Source organism: Pelophylax lessonae, assembly GCF_965119305.1.
Source record: "Pelophylax lessonae genome assembly, chromosome: 1".
Classification (NCBI taxonomy): domain Eukaryota; kingdom Metazoa; phylum Chordata; class Amphibia; order Anura; family Ranidae; genus Pelophylax; species Pelophylax lessonae.
The window spans coordinates 243,315,195-243,336,975 of record NC_138768.1 but is presented as its reverse complement, the minus strand read 5'-3'; the positions used below and the strand labels follow the sequence as shown (position 1 = coordinate 243,336,975).

The 21,781-nt window shown below is 46.6% G+C and overlaps 1 protein-coding gene across 2 annotated transcripts in view; it reads right to left on the bottom strand.

The window, feature by feature from the left end:
• Positions 1 to 21,781, bottom strand: part of GLT1D1 (glycosyltransferase 1 domain containing 1) — a 270,809-nt gene that overhangs the window by 82,919 nt on the left and 166,109 nt on the right. For both annotated transcript variants that reach the window (XM_082244140.1, XM_082244141.1), the window contains exons 9-10: positions 14,830 to 14,873; positions 11,909 to 12,029 (exon numbers count right to left, since the gene is read on the bottom strand). In XM_082244140.1, coding sequence (XP_082100266.1) covers positions 11,909 to 12,029; positions 14,830 to 14,873 — 165 coding nt within the window. The remainder of the gene's footprint in view (positions 1 to 11,908; positions 12,030 to 14,829; positions 14,874 to 21,781) is intronic.

Sequence of the window (21,781 nt, the reverse complement as noted above, 5' to 3'; positions counted from 1 at the left end):
TAAGAGAAAAGGATTTTACGGTAAGTCAAAAATCCAGTTTTCTCTATTGTTCATTGACGGACGCAGTTGTCTCTGATTCATATCAGTAGGGACATCCCAAAGCAGTGCCATAAAATGAGGGGTGGGATCAGCAGAAAAGAACAAGTCCCCAAGGCCAAACACAGTCAACCAGGCAACATAGGACTCATCAGAAAAAAATATGAGGCCCACCTGAAAACAAACAGTAAACACCCTCAAGGAAGGCCAAAAGCCCTCCAGATAGCAGCTAGCAAAAAAAAAAACCTTGCAGCCGAAAAGAGGCATCTGCAGATGCCAGTACATCCACCTCATAAAACGTAGCAAAAGATGTGAACAAACGACCAGGTAGTAGTCTAACAACCTGAAGCACAGATGCCTGTATGGCAAAAAGCCCAGGAAGCACTAGGCGCCCAAGTAGAAAGCGCCGAAACAGGGAAAGGTAGGACCTGACCCAAAAATGAAGAAGCCTGCACCACCGACTGTCCGATTCACCTGGAAATAGTCGCAGCAGACACAGGCAGCCCTGTCCTTGGGCAATCCGTGAGCACAGAGAGCGAACCTAACCAGGGGAAGACTCAGTAGTCACCAAGTACCCCTCGAGTGCCCGAACTCCATCCAGAGTATGCAGCGCACATTCCGTAGGATGAGGGGGCTCAGGACACAAGGTGGCAACACAATGGCCCTGTGCAAGTGAACACTAGAAACCACCTTGGGAGGGAAGGACAGATCCAAACGAAGTACCACCTGGCCCCATGAACCAACAGATAGGGAGAATAACAGGACAATGACGCCAGTGCCGACACCCTGCGTGCAGAGTGACAGCAACCAAGGCCACCTTCTGCAACAAGGTAAGCAGGGGACACCCATGATACTCACAAAGGAGGGTCTGAAAGAACCGACTGCACCAAACAAGGTCCCCAGTTGGCGACGGAAGTTGCACCGGAAGAACCAAGTGTCGCACCCCCTAGAAAAAGTTACGCACCAGGGAACGGTGGCCAACGGCCTGTGGAATAAAAATGATCAGAAGCCGAAACCTGACCCTTGGCAGTACTCAAGGCCAACTTTTGATCAACCCCCCCGTTGAAGGAAGCCAAGATCCGGCTACTGAGCAAGAGCGAGGGGGAGCCCAATTTGACTCACACCACGCAATACGCGACTTCCTCATATGATGAAAAAAATCATCATAGAAAATGCTGCCCACGCTACACAGGGTGGGAATCACCGAAGCAGACAACCCCCGTCCTTTGACACCTGGCTTACAACAGCCAAGCCGGCGAACAAAAAGCCGAACGGGACATCGGCCCCGGATAGAAGAAACCCATGGAGCGTCAGCGGCAAGCCTGACGAGGTCAGCGTACCGAAATCCCTGCCGCCTCCATCCTGCGAAGGATTCTTGGCAGCAACAGGAGAGGAGGAAAGGCAGACAGCAGCGGACACTGACTTCGGCCCATCCGCGAGCACTCTGGCACGACCATGCCAGCGTCAGCCTTGCACAGGCGACCATGCCAAAAATCTCAGCATCAAACATGTTGAACCTAACGAATGTGCTTGCCCATGACAGAACCCATGAGGCCACCATTGCACCCGCCAGAGGGTCACGGGAACGGGCCACGACCTCTGCACTATCCTGTAGATGCGATGCCAACAGGCCCACGTCCAGAGTGTGTCCAAACGGAGGCACAACTTCTGGAAAGCCCCCGGATGAAGGGACCATTGCCCTGCATCCAGGGCCTGTCGACTGAGGCAAACTGCCTACCAAGCAAGTCGTTTCCCCCCTGGAAAGGGAACAGCGGATAGAGCCGGAACAAGGCACTCTGCCCAACGAAGAAACATCACTTCCAAGGCAGCAAGGACACTTATGGTGCCCCCACGGTGAATGACACAAGCCACGGTCACGGCGTAGTTAATTGAAAGTGCACCGGACAGCTGCAGGTGCCCAATCCAGTGAACTAGACAAAGCTGGAACACTCCCAGCCCCAGGACAATAGGCGGTAACCTGGATCCTCCAGGGACCATACTTCCTAAGCAGAAAAACCTGCCGAGGACTCCTCCCCACCTGGACAAGCTTGCATCCGTGGTGACAATTGTCCAGTAGACGGGAAGGAAGGATTCCAGAGCAAGACTCCCCAGGCACCCGGCCCAGCCGAATCCACAAGTCCTGAGAGTTTGGATTTCAGTTGCCTTCAAGAAGGAGTGCCTCCTGGGGGATCCCCAAGAGGGATTGAGAGAAAGGGACCGTCTTGAAAAACAACACCATCAGTCCCAGAACTCGCATGCAGGTCCAAAGGGAAGACCATGTGTGGAACAGCAAAAGTCGACCGCAGTTTAAAGTGCCAAGAGTTTTGACCCAGAGGACGAGTCCAAAGTCAGACTCAGATAGTCCAGTCTCATGGAAGGGACCAGGGATGATTTCTGAAGGTTCAGAACCCACCTGAACTCCACCAGAGTTCTCACAGTGACAGCCAACTTTGTTGTCAGCACCGTAGGGGATTCCAAACGGAGAAGCAGAGCGGCCAAGAAACCAGGGCCCATACGCCCCGCTGCCGCAACAGCGCCAGGACCGAAGTCAACACCGTCGTGAAGACCCTAGCAGCATAAGTGAGACCAAAGGGTAACGCCACAAACCAAGAGATCCTTCCCCACGGCAAAAAATGGAAAAACCGTAGCTGTCACGAACATAACAGGATGTGAAGGTAGGCAGCTGGATGTCTATGGAAGCCAGGAAGCCCCCTGAGGTAGAGAAGCCACCACCGTGCGAACCAATACCAACTTGAATTTGTGATCTGCACGGAACCAACAAAGGACCAGTAGATCCAGGTTTTTGAACCAGAGCCTGAACTGCCCCACAGAGCGTCTGTAAGTGATCCAGAGACAGCCGTACATTGGAAGGGAAAAACCCCAATTAGAAATAAACGTATCGAAACTCGATCATGCAACTGGACCGCATGACCTCCTGAACGCAGGCAGCCTGGGATCCGGGCCAGCCGCAGGTCCTCGACCCCCTAGATGGGAGAGGAAGCACCTTCAGGCCGAGTAGGCCTTGTCCGCAGGTCTGGAAAGAAAACAAACCCATGAACGCCAGACCAGCGTCGTCTGGAACCCACGCGGAAGTCTGGAAGGACTTCGCCACATCGACTGTCCCAAGGGACGAAGAAACTGTTTGTGAGCCAAAAGGGAGGAACCCCGACTGCGACGTAGGCCCTCACCCTTGACAGCCTGTGTCATCCAGGGCAGCGCCAAACAGGCAATCCCCCTGAAAAGGGAGATCCATTAAGACCTTCTTAGAAGTTTGATCCGCAGACCAACACAAGTAGACTCCAGTCAACCACAGCCAAAAACGACAAGGTGCTATACAAGGGAGCCTCGACCAGCGCGGCAGTGCAAACAAAATGCAGCCCCTGCGCCAGCAGGACCAACAGCTCCCCCAGGGCAAGAGGGACATGCCCCATACAAAATCGCGGTGTTGGGTCTGCGCCCATCAGGCAGAGTCTACGTGGCAAGGGCAAACAAACACTGTTCCCAGTGCAGCTACGCCAGGGAGCACAGAGCACAGGCCCCAGCCCACGCCATATTATCCCCTAATGCAAAAAAAACCCCAAGGAGAAACCAAGGGAAAAAAAATGGGACTTTGAGTGATGTCATATTAAATCTGCTATATTTTTTAGAGATCCCAGTTTGATCCATGTGAAATTGTATTTATTCTTATTTAATGTGAATTTTATAATCCTTTGTATGCCATTTTTCTGTATGTGTCCTCATCGGTTGTATATGTGACTCTTTTTAACAAATTAAATTAAATATTTATCTATTACACAGTCCAGTTGTCCTCACTCAAAGTCCCATTTTTTTTCCCTTGGTTTCTCCTTGGGTTTTTTTGCATATGTAATTAGGGATGGAGGCAACTGGACAGAAAAGGTGGCAGACCATATTTATTTTGCTCTTTTTTATCCTATCCCCCAAGTCATTAAGGAAGGGGATTCCTCCACCGGAACAACGATAGTCCCATTCAGCTAGAGACCTTACGTCCACCAAAGGCGGAAACAGTCCTCTGTACCAGAGACTCCCCCAAAAGGGCAACAGCTAACGGCCGCTTAGTCACCCCAGGGGAACGTCTCAGACGGTCCCATCCTACATGAGCAGCTCCGGGTGGCATGTGAGTGCCAGATGCCACTTGCGCCTTAGGCGCAGCCACCGCTGCGACCCCGAAATTGCAGAGTGCCACGCACCGAAAAACAGCCAGTGCGTCCACCAGCGCCAGTAGCAGCAGGGGAGGTGGAAACGTCATCCTCATCATCCGAGGAGACAAGGCGCAAGGTAACAGACCCGGCAGGGAGGCCCACGTCAGGCCCATGTCTGTGGCGGCTGAGCCAGACTCAGACCCCAAGACATCAGAAGAGGCAGGGGTAGGTGGAGAAACGTTTTAGCGCACCTACCACCACCCCCCGGGCCCAAATGCGTCCCGAACTGCCCAAAAGGCAGCGATGGACAGTGGAGATCCGGAAGGCCCTGCGGCCTCTGTGAGGGAGACAGGTGGGAAAAAACGGCCGGCAGGGTCCATACTGAACCTGAGGAACCCGCCAGCAACTTTAAAAAAAAAAAATTAAAAAATTACTTTTTTTTTTAAACGGCGCTACAGCACCCCCGGGAGGTCAGGCATGCGCTAATGGAGCCCCACAGAGAGGGAGAGACCACCCTCAAGACTCACTGTCCATCAGGCACTCCCACTCGCCTTCACTGCAAAAAAATCTACAGAAAAATGGCCGAAAACGGGTGTACCAAGATGGCCGCCTCCATAGAAGCAGACAGAGGCTACAACAAAATGGCGGCCCGCGCAAAAATCGCGGTAATTGGGGCCCATTGGGGGACCCCCCAAACGACCATCCACATCAGAAGAACCCCAGCAAGGTCTCCTCCCCCCCCCCTGCACGATCATTGAGTACCGCGGAGAGCACACTCACCCGGCTCCCCATGCGGCCTACACACTAGGCCTCAGGCTCAGGTAGGCCCAAACAGTCCCCAACGTGGGGGGATGGAGGGGTGGAGAGGAGGGGGGTCACAATAGGACAGAGGGAAACCTAGGAGAGTGAGGGTCCGACCGTCCCAGGGAGAGGGCCCGCGTCCACCCCAAAATCCGCCAGGGAAGGGGGGGACAGGGACATTTACTCACCATACCGGGAACACAGGTGGGTGCCATCTCTTGACAGGACCCCATGCCAACGGAGTAGGGGGGCTGACGGCCAAATAGGAACGCTGCGACATCAGCCTAGACCCTGTCGTGTGCGTCCTGGCAAGACGTTTAACTCGCGGGACCAGTCCCTGTCCAGTGGGACTATGTCGCGGCCGACCCAGCGCAGAGATAAGGCCTGCACGTGCTCGCTGGCCATACTGGGGTGACCACTGGATATGGGGGTCCAGTCTGTCGCCCAGTCCGGCATAATTGCTTGAAGATCTCACAGGAAATAAAAGTTCCGGAGAAAAAAAAGGCTAGCTAAAAAAAAAAAATTCTACATAAAAAAATACTTTTATGCCAGGACCAGAGATCCCAGCAAGGAACTAGGTCCTTACTCCATACTAGGCTGAAAAAAAATTACATCCTATGCAGGAAGAGAGAGGGTGTACCCTCCGGGACTGCCCATAGGTGTAGCCAGACCTTTTCCTGCCTAGTGTCCTACTCCTGTAGGGGGCAGTATAACCCTACTGATATGAATCAGAGAGAACTGCGTCCATCAATGAACGATAGAGAAATTATGTCTCTCTCTGGAGTCCATACCTCCTGTAATGAAAGAATGTTTCTTGCTTGCATTAGAAACTGCAGCTTGGCACTGCATACTATTATTAGGTCTACGATCCACCAGTACTCCCAAATCCTTTTCAGCCATTGCATAAAATAAACTGATCATACAATTCTGAGAAATAGACCTATGTGTGAAAAAAGATTCAAGTCGAACTTTACCAATAGAAAGATCTATAAGTGGCTGGGACGACCACAGGGTCCATTTACTCACTGAAGCAATGCTGAAACTTTTTCCGCCATGCTTTATGCAGAACATTGATAGAAACAATTGAGTACTGTCTGTGATTCTTTTTTTATTTGCACTAACATACAATTTTTTAAGGACAAGCTTTCGAGGTATGTCCCCTTCAAGGTCCCAGCACAGTCGGACCACACTATAGAAGACCTCAATGTCCTAGTTCTCCAGGGGGATTTCAGAACTATTCAGGAAAGGAAAACTTTTGAACTAAGAATGGTAATTTGACACAAAAAATAATGGTCTAAATTTAGATATGGGTTTTCTTACTCGTTACCTATGCTAGTTTTATTAGGCCTCTAAGCTCAGTACAGCTTTTTTTTTTTTTCTGAGCTAAAATACAGCCCATTAATTGTAATGTGCCTGTGCACACAGGCGTGAAAACAAGCGCTGTGTATTCTTCAGTAAGAACAAAATAGAAAATTCTGCATTTTTGGTCAGTAATTTTAAATTTAAGCCTCAATGCACGCAAATACGCAGGAATAAGCGCAAATACACGCAAATACATAAAAAAAAGAACGTCTGGAAAAAGTAGATGCTCAAACAGGAGTATTGTGTGCAAGAGGCCAAAAGGAGATGCTCAAACAGGAGTATCGTGTGTAAGATGCCTTACCATTGCCATGTACATTTGTTTGTGCGTGTTTGTTTTTCCTTTTTTTTTCCCTTTCCCTCAGAGATTGTGTTTTCTTAACATTTTGCCTTGAACTTTAGTGAATTAGTACTGCTGGGACTTTGAAGAAGGGGACATACCGTGAAAGCTTGCCCTGAAAAATTGTATATTGATACTTGATATTTAAAAGTGAATAAAGTAGAAAAAAAAAATCTAGCACAATACAAAATTTATATATATATATATATATATATATATATATATATATATACAGTGCCTTGCGAAAGTATTCGGCCCCCTTGAACTTTGCGACCTTTTGCCACATTTCAGGCTTCAAACATAAAGATATAAAACTAATTTTTTGTGAAGAATCAACAAGTGGGACACAATCATGAAGTGGAACGAAATTTATTGGATATTTCAAACTTTGTTAACAAAAAAAAAAACCCGAAAAACTGGGCTTGCAAAATTATTCAGCCCCTTTACTTTCAGTGCAGCAAACTCTCTCCAGAAGTTCAGTGAGGATCTCTGAATGATCCAATGTTGACCTAAATGACTAATGATGATAAATAGAATCCACCTGTGTGTAATCAAGTCTCCGTATAAATACACCTGCACTGTGATAGTCTCAGAGCTCCGTTTAAAGCACAGAGAGCATTATAAAGAACAAGGAACACACCAGGCAGGTCTGAGATACTGTTGTGGAGAAGTTTAAAGCCGGATTTGGATACAAAAAGATTTCCCAAGCTTTAAACATCCCAAGGAGCACTGTGCAAGCGATAATATTGAAATGGAAGGAGTATCAGACCACTGCAAATCTACGAAGACCTGGCCGTCCCTCTAAACTTTCAGCTCATACAAGGAGAAGACTGAGCAGAGATGCAGCCAAGAGACCCATGATCACTCTGGATGAACTGCAGAGATCTACAGCTGAGGTGGGAGACTCTGTCCATAGGACAACAATCAGTCGTATACTGCACAAATCTGGCCTTTATGGAAGAGTGGCAAGAAGAAAGCCATTTCTTAAAGATATCCATAAAAAGTGTTGTTTAAAGTTTGCCACAAGCCACCTGGGAGACACACCAAACATGTGGAAGAAGGTGCTCTGGTCAGATGAAACCAAAATCGAACCTGTTGGCAACAATGCAAAACGTTATGTTTGGCGTAAAAGCAACACAGCTCATCACCCTGAACACACCATCCCCACTGTCAAACATGGTGGTGGCAGCATCATGGTTTGGGCCTGCTTTTCTTCAGCAGGGACAGGGAAAATGGTTAAAATTGATGGGAAGATGGATGGAGCCAAAAACAGGACCATTCTGGAAGAAAACCTGATGGCGTCTGCAAAAGACCTGAGACTGGGATGGAGATTGTCTTCCAAAAAGACAATGATCCAAAACATAAAGCAAAATTTACAATGGAATGGTTCACAAATAAATATATCCAGGTGTTAGAATGGCCAAGTCAAAGTCCAGACCTGAATCCAATCGAGAATCTGTGGAAAGAACTGAAAACTGCTGTTCACAAACGCTCTCCATCCAACCTCACTGAGCTCGAGCTGTTTTGTAAGGAGGAATAGGCAAAAATTTCAGTCTCTCGATGTGCAAAACTGATAGAGACATACCCCAAATGACTTACAGCTGTAATCGCAGCAAAAGGTGGCGCTACAAAGTATTCAACTTAAGGGGGCTGAATAATTTTGCACGCCCAATTTTTCAGTTTTTTATTTGTTAAAGTTTGAAATATCCAATAAATTTCGTTCAACTTCATGATTGTGTCCCACTTGTTGTTGATTCTTCACAAAAAAATTGGTTTTATATCTTTATGTTTGAAGCCTGAAATGTGGCAAAAGGTCGCAAAGTTCAAAGGGGCCGAATACTTTCGCAAGGCACTGTATATATATATATATAGATATATATATATACTGTTTTACCTTCCAAAGAATTTGTAATTCTCTGCAACTAGTCTTGTGACGCAGCCACCCATGCCAGACTGCATAGCCAGGTATGGGACTTCCAGCACAAAACCAGGATGCAGATGCACCAGCAGCCTGCTGGTTACAGAATGAAGGAGGAGCAGCACACAGATGATTTCCTTTCTCACCATTCTCTTTCCTATCACTTTGTGCACGGTCGCAGAACCTACCGTAATTTGCCACCTAGAGCTTATTTTCTGTCTGTCGTTGTATATGGTATTCTTGGAGGCTGATGCCAATACAGTCTTACTTATTGACATTTGAAAATACATATATGTTTTTAATATATAACTGCACTCATTGTCACATTTCTGCTATTTAGCTGGCAAGACATTTGACATAGAAAAACACAAAGTATAATAAAATATATTTGTGGTTATAACATATTCACATGGCACTTGTTATTCTAGCTACGTTTTTGCCCAAAAAGACTTTAAACCTTGGTGCCAGCTCATGTTACTTACTTCTGTTTTTGGCAGGGATAACCAACATATTACATCACAGAATGTGTTTAGAATTATAAAAAGACTGCATTTAGTGAAATAAAGACACACATGACCTGAACAGCCACAATGACTTCTCTTTTTTTAGTCACAAGATCGTTCTTCCTAAAAGTGGTTAAAGTAGGTCTAAAGGTTTTTAACCCTAATGTATTCTCTGCATTAAGGTAGAAAAAAAAAAAACCTTCCACTGCGTGCCCCCTCCCCAAAACTTACCTGACTCCTGCATTCAGGGAACGTGAGACCATACACGTCCGGGTCTGAGGAGCGCAGGCGTAAGGCGGCGTCTCCTATTCCCAGGCACCGATTCTAATTTCAAGGCTTTTATCTACACTGCTTGTAGTAAGTGCAATATATCTTAATAAATGCTTTTCTATTGAGTAATACTGCACCATGAGAGCGTGTTTATTATTTCCCCATTTACGGCTTGGTTCCTGAATGTGTCATCGTTCTGGCTGTTGTACTCATGCCTATGAGAAAATGGGATGTACAAGATTCCAATGTGGATCACACAGAGTGTTTGACCCCCTATAACTAAGGGGTCCAGTGGCTCTGGTAAGCGGTACCTATACATCTCACTGGGTGATCGTGTGAAGGTGAAGGCTTTTTCTAAGGAATCACTTCTATCAAGTCTGTGTTTCGATTATTGGCTGTTTGTTTGACCCAATTGATTTGGACACTAGAGACTTTTCTAATTATTTTTTGCACGATTGATTTTGATTTTATTTATTGAGAATTATTGTGATTTATATTTGTTGAGCGCTACAAATTTTCTTCATTTTCACTTATCACGTTTTTTCACGTTTATGTGGCAGCTTGCATTGTGGGAGATATTCCACCTGAATCACGTTTAGATTATTTATCCTATTCATTTGCGCAGTTTTTGGTTCACCCATTTTTTTCACTTAGTGCCAGATTTGTCCACCACAATGTCGCAGTCCCGCTAAAAATTGCCGATCCCCGCCATTACTAATAAAAACAAAACAAAAAAAGTCCAAACATCTATCCCATCTTTTGTAAACGCTATAACTTTTGCGTAAACCAATTATTATACGCTTTTTGGGATTTTTTTATCAAAAATATGTAGCAGAATACAAATTGGCCTAAACTGATAAAAAAAAATTGATTTTTTAACCACTTTAGGACCGGAGGATTTTCCTGCTTTATGTCCAGGCCACTTTTTGCAACTTGGCACTGTGCAACTTTAACAATTGCGCGGTCATGCAATGCCGTACCCAAACAAAATTTACGTCCTTATTTTCCCACATACAGAGCTTCCTTTTGGTGGTATTTGATCGCCTCTGCGCTTTTCATTTTTTGCGATATTAATAAAAAAAAAAGAGTGAAAATTTTGCGAACAAATTTGACAGTTAAAAAATATCCAATATATTCAATTTTTGTCATATATTTAGGCCAAAATGTATTTAGCTACATGTCTTTGACAAAAAAATTCTCAATGAGCGTATTTTAACCGCTTTAAGACCAGAAGATTTTACCCCATTCCTGACCAGGCAATATTTTGTGATTCGGCACTGCGTTACTTTAACGGACAATTGCGCGGTCGTGCGACGCTGTACCCAAATTCAATTTATGTCCTTTTTTCCCCACAAATAGAGCTTTCTTTTGGTGGTATTTGATCACCTGTGCAATTTTTACTTTCTGCGCTATAAACAAAAAAAGAGCGACAATTTTGAAAAAAATAACAATATTTTTCACATTTTTTTATGAAATTTCCCCCCCCCCCAAAAAAAAAAATTTAAAAATCAAAATTTTTTAACATTTTAGGCCAATTTGTTTTCTGCTACATATTTTTGGTAAAAAAAAAATCGCAATAAGCGTATTTTGATTGGTTTGCGCAAAAGATCGCAGCTACTAACTACGGGAAAGATTTATGTCATTTTTATTGTTTTTTTTTAAACTAGTAATGGCGGCGATCTGCGATTTTTTTAGCGGGACTGCGACATTGCGGCGGACAGATCAGACCCCTAACTGACATTTTTGACACTTTTGGGGGTACCAGTGACATTACTACAGTAATCAGTGCTATAAATATGCACTGTTACTGTAATAATGACACTGGCAGGGAAGGGGTTAACTTTATTGGTGATCAAGGGGTTAAATGTATGCCTGGTGCTTACTGATGTGCGTGGGGGGAGGGGATTGTGTGACACAGGCACAGATCGCAGGTTCAGCTATGCTGAATCCTGTAATCTGTCCCTGCCTGTCACATAGGAGATCCGCCCGCTTTGTTTACACAAGCGGGAGGATCTCCACACTCGATCCCCGACGATCGGGGAAGAGCGGCGGTGATCACAGCCTCTCCTCCCCTGGCCCTACTCCCGCTGTGTCTGAATACAGTGGGAGGTCTACATCGCTGGACGATAACGAGCCACTTTGCCGCAGTACCAGCTCAGTGAGCGGTTGGCAAGAGGTTACGTTTTTTTATTGGGAATGTTTTATAGCAGAAAGTAAAAAATAATATTGTGTTTTCTTTTTTTTTTTCAAAATTGTTGCGCTTTTTTGTTTATAGCGCAAAATCTAAAAACCGCAGAGGTCATCAAATACCACCAAAAGAAAGCTCTATTTGTGGGAAAAAGGGACATCAATTGTATTAGGGTACAGCGTCACATGACTGCGCAATTGTCAGTTAAAATAACGCAGTGTCGAACCGCAAACTGGCCTGGTCATTAAGGGTGTAAAACCTTCCGCAGCTGAAGTGGTTAAATGTCTTCCATATTCATTTTCTAATTCGGACATAAAATGTGATACCTCTTACCTCAAGTATTGCTGCCGACATCCCTTCAGACACTGAACTATTTACCACCGCAAAGCTTTTCCTTATTAAAGCCTGCAGATCTGTTTGTGGAATTTCTTCAATAAGATGAACTCCATCAAGGCTGACAAAATAGGAAAAGAGTTCCGCTCAGAGGATCATCGACCTTTTAAATTGACCAACTATAAAATGTTTCTTCAGGACACATATTTTAAGTGAAAAATTAGTTTAAAAACATTTATTAGGCATCTATTCACATAAAACGATTCTTTTTACAAAATTTTGAAAACCTTGAGGACAAGGGCTGACTTTCAGCAAAGGCCTCATTGACTCTAGCACAGTGGGTTAGATCAATGAAGAACATTTCAGAATATCTCAACATTCTAATAAGCATGTAGTTCTTTGTTCCTTGGAATCAATATAATGATATGGCCATTAAAATAAACACCAGCAAGCAGCAGTTTTTCTAAATGGTACTGATTCCAGTAGAGTGTACAATTTGAGATATGGATTTTATGCTATAAAATAATTTTTAAAAAAATGTGATACTGTAATATTTGCAAAGAGAAAACTATCTGAGGGGGAAAAAAAGTAGAACAAATATACATTAAGGTTTGTTGATGCTTGCAAGATTAAAGGGCTAATTTTATTTATTTATTTTTTGGCCCAGCTTGGCTACATCTACATCTTACGAGTGCTGCTCAAGTGACTTGCCATTGTATACTGAACACAAGTTACAGATGGGCACAGATGAAACAGGTCACTTGCTTGGCACCATTTAGAGAACATCTTGTATTATTTTTAATTAATATAAGGCGTTCTCTGATTGGATGAGGCAGAGATTGTGACATCACCTGCCCCTCCTCTTTGCATCATCCAATGAGAGAACTCCTTATAGTTATTAAAACAAATACAAGACGTTCTCTGACTGGTGGCTGAGGTGCTGAGTGAGCAACCAAGAAAAGTATACAAATGGCAAGTTACTCGAGCAGCACCTGGAAGAGACTAGTCCTGGCTATATGTAGGACAGGCTACTACAGTGAATTTCTGTAATCCCCAGCGGCCCATAACGAAACTGGAGCAATGTAAGTTTTATAAAAAATACAATTCCTTGAGTTCAGCTTTAAAGATTTACAAGCAACAAAACCTGTATTCCAACTTCCTTCATGATCATATGATCAGTGTTCTATTAGACCAGTGGTCTCTAAACTGTGACCCTTTGCTTGTCTTCATCCAGCACTTGAGGCATGATTCCTGCCACTAACACCAACAATGAGACAGAATTTCTTCCACTGACAACAAAAATGGGGCGCTATTCTATTCCTTCCAACAACACCAACTATTTCTCCCACTAATACCAAAGATCAGGCGTTGTTTATTCCCACTGGCACAGTCCCCCCCCCCCCCCCCGAAGTCTGAGGGACAGTAAACTGGCCCTTTCCTTAGAAAGTTTGGGGGCCCCTGTGTGAGACCATTCAGTATTTTTGATATGGTAAATCAAACCTTTCTTTTCACTATGTGCTTGAACTGGAAGTAGTCCAAAGACAGGCAACTAAGCTAGTTAGGGGATTGGAGGACCTAAATTATGAGGAGCGTTTAGAGAAGAGACGCCTGAGAGGGGACATGATAGCGATTTACAAATACCTCAACAATGATCTCAGCATAAAAAAAAACGATTCAGTCACAAGGAATGTAAGAGGACACAAGGCCATTCAATGCGACTAGAGGAGAAGCGATTTAACCTCAGGCTACGCAAGGGTTTTTTTTTACAGTGAGGTCAATAAGATTGTGGAACTCTATTCCACAAATGTTAGTAACTGCGATCAGTATACTTTTAAAAGACTCTTGGACATACATCTCCAAGATCAAAACATTCAGGGGTATGGAAAATGAATACGTCCACACACACACCTACACAGGTTGAACTGGATGGACAGTTGTTATTATTTAACCTCAACTACTACGTAACTATATCTCAAATACATTCAGTTAAAGTTGAAACACCTATTTTTATAAAAAGCAAGTACAGCTATTGATTATTTGTCAAAGCGTTCCCAGGGGTTGCAATTTTAGGTTGAAGCTGCATCACTAGATATCTAACTGGTTAAATTAACAGTATATACTGTAAAAAAGGATGACTAATATTGAATATGACCTAGTTCTATTAATAATGAAATGCCAACAAATACAGCATATTGGACACTAAAAGCAGCTAATAGGTTAAATTCACAAAGCTAACACACCAGTAAAAGGATCCTTTTTTAATTTTTTTAAATTTTTTATCTAAGTTCAGTAAGATTTGAAAATTACAGTCACGTGGCTTAACTAATCCTCGTTATGCTTGTGTTAATACTTTGTAAATTAAGTCTATGCCATAACTGTTTAACTAACTGGTGGAAGTAGGTTTACAATTCCTGCATCAACCAGAGTTCTCATGTTCAAATATGCAGGTATATGACCTAATCCTGATAGGAGCAGGCAAATGATTACAGAGCTAAGCAGATCTGGCCTGTACATGACTAATTAAATAAAGATGGAAAGAAATGCCAGATTTAAAGGTCCATACACACGATCAGAAAATTATACGAAAAATACCGCTTTTGAAGCACTTGTGCGATAATTTAATCGTTAGTACGCAGCTTTCGAGAGCCAATCACAACACTTCATGCTAAATAATCTGATGGGACAAGTATAAACACTTTTCTCGTACGATACCGGATCGTACGATTTTCATTTAATCAGTACAGTTGTCGTCTGAAAATACAATACAAATACAATGCAATACATCATTTCAGAATTGTTATTCTGTCGTGACAAGAATTTTCGTAACTTTAGTAACCTCTTTGTATATGAGACTAGCATGCAATAAAAAAAAAAAAAAAAAACAATAATCTCATCATGTGTACCAGGCATAATATACTTACTTGCTGAGCTTGGCTTTGACTTCATTAGTAAACAGTGGGTCGACCTACAAAAATAAAAGTGGGGAAGCAAACCAAGATGGTCAATCCTAAAGTTTTTGAAACCTCTGACAAAGAATAACTCTTTACAGTGTACTTTTCTCAAACCTGAGCGCTAAGTGTCATTTCTGTCTGCTGCCTTATTCCTCTGCTATCTGTATGAGTCACTTCTGGGAGGTTTTCCTAACATCAAGAGAAAAAAGATGACAGGGGCGGGAGCTCCAGCACACAGCCTGGGTGAGAATGGAGTTGTTTAAACAATAAATAGAAAAGTCACCAATGTTGACTGTGAAGGGTTGGGGAGGAGAATGTCGGATGGGGACAGTAAGTAAGGCTGGCAATCGGCGTTTTGAATCCCAGTCGGTCCAGCAGGAATATACCAAGTTGATGGATTAATCAACTTGGGTACAACCAGCCTGCCAGATTTTACAAGTGACTATCGCTAGCTGCTTTTATAGCCACTAGCAAAAATAACTATCTTCTCTCGGCAGGAAACTGCTTCCCTTGCCCCCCTGTCGGGAGAATACAATGGCCTGGTGGGAGGGATTCCCCTGTCAACACTGGCTGTGTTGTTGGGGGATTCAAGCAAATTTCTTTCCTAAAACCCGTGTATGGACTGCTTAGGGCATGCCACGGGTTGCAGGAAAGAAAACTGCTCGATTCCCCTTATCAACATAACCAGTGTTGATGGGGAAATCCCTCCCGCAGCATTACTTAATGCTAATCTTGTATTAGGCATATACAGGCAGTGCCCGGGTTACAAACAAGATAGGGATTGTAGGTTTGTTCTTAAGTCGAATTTATTTGTAAGTCGGAACAGGTACATTTGTTAAGTTTAGCTACAGCCAAAAACTGAATTTTTGTAAAATCTTACCTGTAAAATTCCTTTCTCTGAGTCCTCCGACAGTCGCCGCAACTTCATATTCATCACTAATGGGGTTATTGACCTTTGCTCCGCAGGAGTAGCTAGGCAACAAAATTTGTTAATATCAAAGCTTTTAGCATATCCCATATCCCCTCAGTCAATACCTCCCTGCTTCCTGCATTCCCAACTCAGTTTCAGTAGCATAGCAGTAGAGTACACAAACAAACCCCAAAAGAGGGGCGGGGGCGGCGACTGTCGGAGGACTCAGAGAAAGGAATTTTACAGCTAAGATTTTACAAAAATTCAGTTTTCTCTTACGTCCTCCGACAGTCGCCGCCACTTCATATTCATTACTAATGGGGACGTCCCATAGCAGTGTAGACATGAGGGGTGGGAAAAAACGCAGCCGCGCCTAAAGCAACGCAGTACCCACATCAGAGAAAGGAACCTTACCAAAGTAAGAGAACCAACTGGGCAACAGGAAAAAACCGTGCTCAACAGGAGCAACAACCCAGGAAAACAAGTAACCTAGGGATAAAGACATCCCAACAGCCAAGGACCCAAAACAAGGGACCCTAAGGCACTGCCGCACTAAGAACTTTGCGGCCAAAGGAAGCATCCGCCGATGCCTGAACATCCACCTTGTAGAATTTGGAGAAGGTGTGAATTGACAACCAAGTCGCCGCCTTACACACCTGGGCCACAGAAGCCTGATGACGATAGGCCCAAGACGTACTCAGAGATCTGGTAGAGCGCGCCTTCACAGGGAAAGGAGGAACCCTCCCCTTCAAAGCATAGGCGTGCACAATGGTCTGTCTGATCCATTTGGCGATGGTCGCAGCAGACGCTGCCATGCCCTTCCGAGGACCCTCTGGAAGAACAAAAAGAGAATCCGACTTGCGAAAGGATTTTGTCGATGACAGGTAAACCATGATCGCCCGAACAACATCCAAGGAATGCAAAGCCACCTCCCGTGGATGCTTAGGCTTCGCGCAAAGCGAAGGCAAGACAATGTCCTCATTGAGGTGAAATTCCGAGATCCTCTTCGGAAGAAAAGAAGGGTTAGGTCGTAAGACCACCTTATCCAAGTGAATCACCAAGTAGGGAGAGCTGCAGGACAAGGCCGCCAGCTCCGATACCCTGCGAGCCGAAGTGATCGCCACCAAAAAGGCAACCTTCTTGGACAACAGAGACAACGAGATCTCCCTGATCTTCTCAAAGGGAGCATGTTGCAACACAGACAGAACAAGGTTCAAATCCCATGGAGGTAAAGGGTCCCTCCGAGGAGGGGCCAAGTGTCGCACCCCTTGAACAAAGGTGCTAACCAAAGAATTAGACGCCACAGGGCGTTGAAAGAGAATGGCCAGCGCAGAAATCTGACCCTTAATCGTGGCCAACGCCAAACGCTTGTCCACGCTCGTTTGAAGGAAAGCCAACACTCTCGATACCGAGTACGAGCGAGGGGAATACCCCCTGGACTCACACCAGGCAAAGTACGCCTTCCAAGTACGGTAGTAAATCTTCCCCGAAGAGGCTTTTCTAGCCTTGATCAAAGTGGGAATGACCTCAGGGGAGAGACCCCTATCCTTCAGGACCTGGCTTTCAACAGCCAGGCCATTAAAGCCAGTGACTGTAAAGCAGGATGGAAGATCGGTCCTTGAGACAGGAGATCTTCTCGAAGAGGCAGACACCATGGAGCGTCGACCGCCAGATTCACGAGGTCTGCGTACCAAGACCGGCGAGGCCAGTCTGGCGCCACCAGAACCACCGTGTGCGGTTCCGAGCCCAACCTGCGAAGGAACCTCGACAGCAGCTGAATCGGTGGAAAGGCATACATCAGACGATACTGATGCCAGGGCGCCACTAATGCATCTGCCCGAGGATCGCGCGACCTTGCCACGAACCTTTCCACCTTGTTGTTTAGACGAGACGCGAACAGGTCCACATCTGGGGAACCCCACTTCGCGCACAACATCTGAATGACATCCGGGTGAAGGGACCATTCTCCCTGGTCCAGGGTCTGGCGACTCAGATAATCAGCCTGCCAGTTCTCCACCCCCGGAATGTGAACTGCAGATATCGCCGGGACGTGCGTCTCGGCCCAAGACAGAATGTCGGCTACTTCCCGAGCCGCTCGGGCACTCCTGGTGCCCCTTGGTGGTTGATGTAGGCCACCGCTGTGGCATTGTCCGTCTGCACCCGAACTGGACGGCCCTGAAGCCTGTCCGTCCAACGCAGAAGGCAGAGATTTATCGCTCGCAATTCCAGAATGTTGATCGGAAGGGAAGATTCTTCCTCCGACCAAGTTCCCTGGGCGGACAGAACGCCCAGGACACCACCCCAGCCCGACAGGCTGGCATCCGTGGTGATCACCGTCCACGACAAAGGACGAAAGGACTTGCCCCCCGACACCGCCGGGGACTGGAGCCACCACAAAAGACCCCTTCGGGTGAGGCGGCTCAACGAAATGCGCAGATCCAGAGATTGCGGACGCCCGTCCCACTTGGCCAGGATCTCCGCCTGAAGATCCCGTGTGAAACTGGGCGAAGGGAATCGCCTCGAAGGCCGAGACCATCAAACCCAGACACCTCATACACGTCCGGAGGGACGAGCACTGATTGTCCCTGAGGGACCTGACTTCGTTCTGAAGTGTCCGGAGCTTGTCTTCCGGCAGGAAGGCCTTCGCTTGAACAGAGTCCAGTATCATCCCCAGGTAGGGAAGACGAACTGACGGACACAACGTTGACTTTGGTAAATTTATCGTCCAACCGAACTCCTGCAGAGTCTGCATCGTGATGGACAGGTCATTCACCAGGCCCTGACTGGTCGCAGATCGAATCAAGATATCGTCCAGATACCCCAAGACAGAGATGCCCTGGGCTCTCAATAAAGCCAGGACCGGCGCAAGCACCTTGGTGAAAACCCGCGGAGACCAAAGGGTAACGCCACGAATTGGAAATGATCCTCCGCAATGGCGAATCGAAGGTACCTCTGGTGACCCTCGAAAATTGGAATGTGAAGATACGCATCCTTCAAATCGATGGAGGCCATGAATTCCCCCGGAACCAGGGCAGCCACCACCGAGCGCAGGGATTCCATGCGGAATTTGCGAACCCGCACAAAGTGGTTCAGAGCTTTCAAGTCCAGAATCGGACGTACCTTGCCCTCCTTTCTCGGCACAGTGAACAGATTGGAATAGAACCCCCGAAATCTGTCCCGATGAGGCACCGGAACTACCACTCCCTGGGCCCGCAGGTCCCGCACCGCCAGGTGCAGATCCTGCAAGCGCTCCGGAGTCAGCTGAAGGTTTGAGGGGAAAAATCTGCCCGCCGGCCGAGAGAGAAACTCGATCTTGTATCCAGATCGAACGATTTCCTGAACCCACCTGTCCCGAATGCGGTCCAGCCAGGGTTGGAGAAAACCGAGCAAACGTCCCCCCACCCCAGAACTGGGTGAGGGCGTCCCTTCAGGCCGTATTGTTATGGGCAGCGGACCCGGACTGGCCGGACTTCTGCTTACCCGTCCACGGCTTCTTCTGGGAGCCTTGGCCCTTGAAGGGCTTGCCCTTATAGTGCGACCGAAAGGCACGAAAGGACCCCTGAGAGGGCCTAAACGAGGTATTCTTCTTACCACGAACAAACTTATTCTTGTGAGTTTGGGGCAAGAGAGTGCTCTTACCCCCAGAAATTCCCTTTATCAGAGTATCCAAAGATTCGCCAAAAAGGCGAGATCCCACGTAGGGCAAATTAGCTAAAGTCTTGCTAGAAGATTGGTCAACAGACCAACATTTCAGCCATATCAGGCGACGGTTCAATACCGCCACACTTGAAAGACGCGCAGCCAAAGGGACCATATCTAAGTCCGCATCACACAAATACATGACACCCTGATGAATTTGATCCACCATAGCCAAAGTTGTCGGCGGGGCAGAGTCAGCCACCAGGGTGCGCCTGAGCACCTGCGTCCAATCCGCAATAGCCTGGGCTGCCATAATGGAAGCAAAAATAGGCTTCAGCATAGAACCAGCAACCGTATAAGCATGATGGGCCAGAGACTCCAATCTCCTGTCCGTCGGGTCCCGGAACACTGGGGTATCCTCAGCAGGGATCGCAGTGGATTTATTCAAAATCGCCACCGCGTGATCCACCTGAGGCGGCACACACCAACGCTCATCAGTGGTGGGTGTAAATGGATAACGCAGTTTGAACCTACTCGGCACAGCAAAAGGCTTCTTTAAATTGCGCCATTGCTCATCAACCGCGCGCTGAAATTCCGCAGAGCAAGGAAAAACCTGCGACGTTTTGCGTTTCCTTTGCGTCCCATAAGAGGACATCAAAACAGGAGGACATGGTTCATCCTGCAAATGCAGCGTTTGCTTGATAGAAGCAACCAACTCATCCATGAGTGCAAGCTCTTCAGACGAGCCAGGGGGAGAATTATCAACCCCTTCTGCCTCCCCCTCAGACCCCACAAGGTCTAGAGATGAGTGAGACCCTGAGAAGGGCACTCCAGCCATAGCAGCCCCATCGCCCTCTGAATCAGAGGAAATAGACACTCTGGGCCTTTTGGTGGATCGATCAGCCACCAGCATCTGCACCTGAGCAGCCAAGTTCGCCACAATAGTAGCCAGATCAGCCCCCTCGGGGGATGCAGCAGCCCCTTGGCCCCCCACCAAGGTGGGAGGAAACTTGCAATCCTGAGAATCCATGCCCCAGTAAAAGTAGAAAAAAGGAGTACTGCCCCTTTAAGACCGCGGTGAGCATAGCCCACCGCACCCTACTGAATACACCGACCCCACAGGGATAAGAACACTGGGCAAGGAATACAGGAAAAAGAAAAGGTAAAAACCTGGAGAGAACACACAGGCTGCTGCCACCGATCGCTGTCCCAGAGCAAAAGGAAGTGATGCAATGACTGACCGCCCTATAAAGCCTCTGCAAGGCTACACAAACATGGCCGCTCGGCTGAGGATTCCTTAGGCACAGAGAAAATGGCGCCGACATGTGGCCTGATCGATCGCCGCCAAAATGGCGGCGTTTGGCGCCAAAGCGCCGCGCCATACCACACAGGACCGGGCACCATAAAATTTGCGCAAAAAAATGGCGGGCCGCAGTAGCGATCAACGCACCGCATGTCTAGCCCAGACTGCTTCATGCATTCACACAGCAGAGCGGGAGAGCCCCCCCCCCCCCCTCACAGCCCACAGACAGGCAGCTATTCCACACAGGAATCTGACAGGGAGCTCAGCATTTACACAGACATGCAGGGTCACACAGTCCCAGACTGACACCCAAATAGACAGGTCCCCACATAGATGTACACTTACCAGTCCGGATGGCGTGGGGAGCCTTCTCCAGCGACCAAACCGCTGCACTGAGGACAGGGAGTGTCGCAGCCAGGACGCAGTGGAACTGCGGTGCGAAACCGCAATGGCGTCCAGTGAGGTAGCCACCTCACAGATAGCATCCCTGCAGCGAACAGGGATGGGTCGTTCAATATGCCAGGGAAACCTGCGCTGAACGCTCGATGGCAGGCTGGGAAGCCCCTGGCCTTGAACCCTGGGATCCAGGGTGGCCAGTCCGAGACCCAGCTCCGCATGATCATCTTCATCTGAAGAAGCTAACTAATGCTGAAAAATAACAGCTAAGTAAAAGAAAGAGAAAAAAACTCAAAATAAAATCAAAAAGAGAAAAGAGGCTGAGACTGAGAGCCCCAGCACAGAAACAGCCTTGCTACTCCTAAGCTAGGCATTAGAAAACTGAGTTGGGAATGCAGGAAGCAGGGAGGTATTGACTGAGGGGACCACCCCCTAGGGGGTGGGATATGCTAAAAGCTTTGATATTAACAAATTTTGTTGCCTAGCTACTCCTGCGGAGCAAAGGTCAATAACCCCATTAGTGATGAATATGAAGTGGCGGTGACTGTCGGAGGACGTAAGAGAAATAATAATTTTTACGTTTTTTGGACAGCATAGGGAAGGGTTAGCACCCCTGTACCATTTATTTTGCTGTCTGTACCCCTGTTCAGAAGATTTCCCCTCACTTTCTGTCC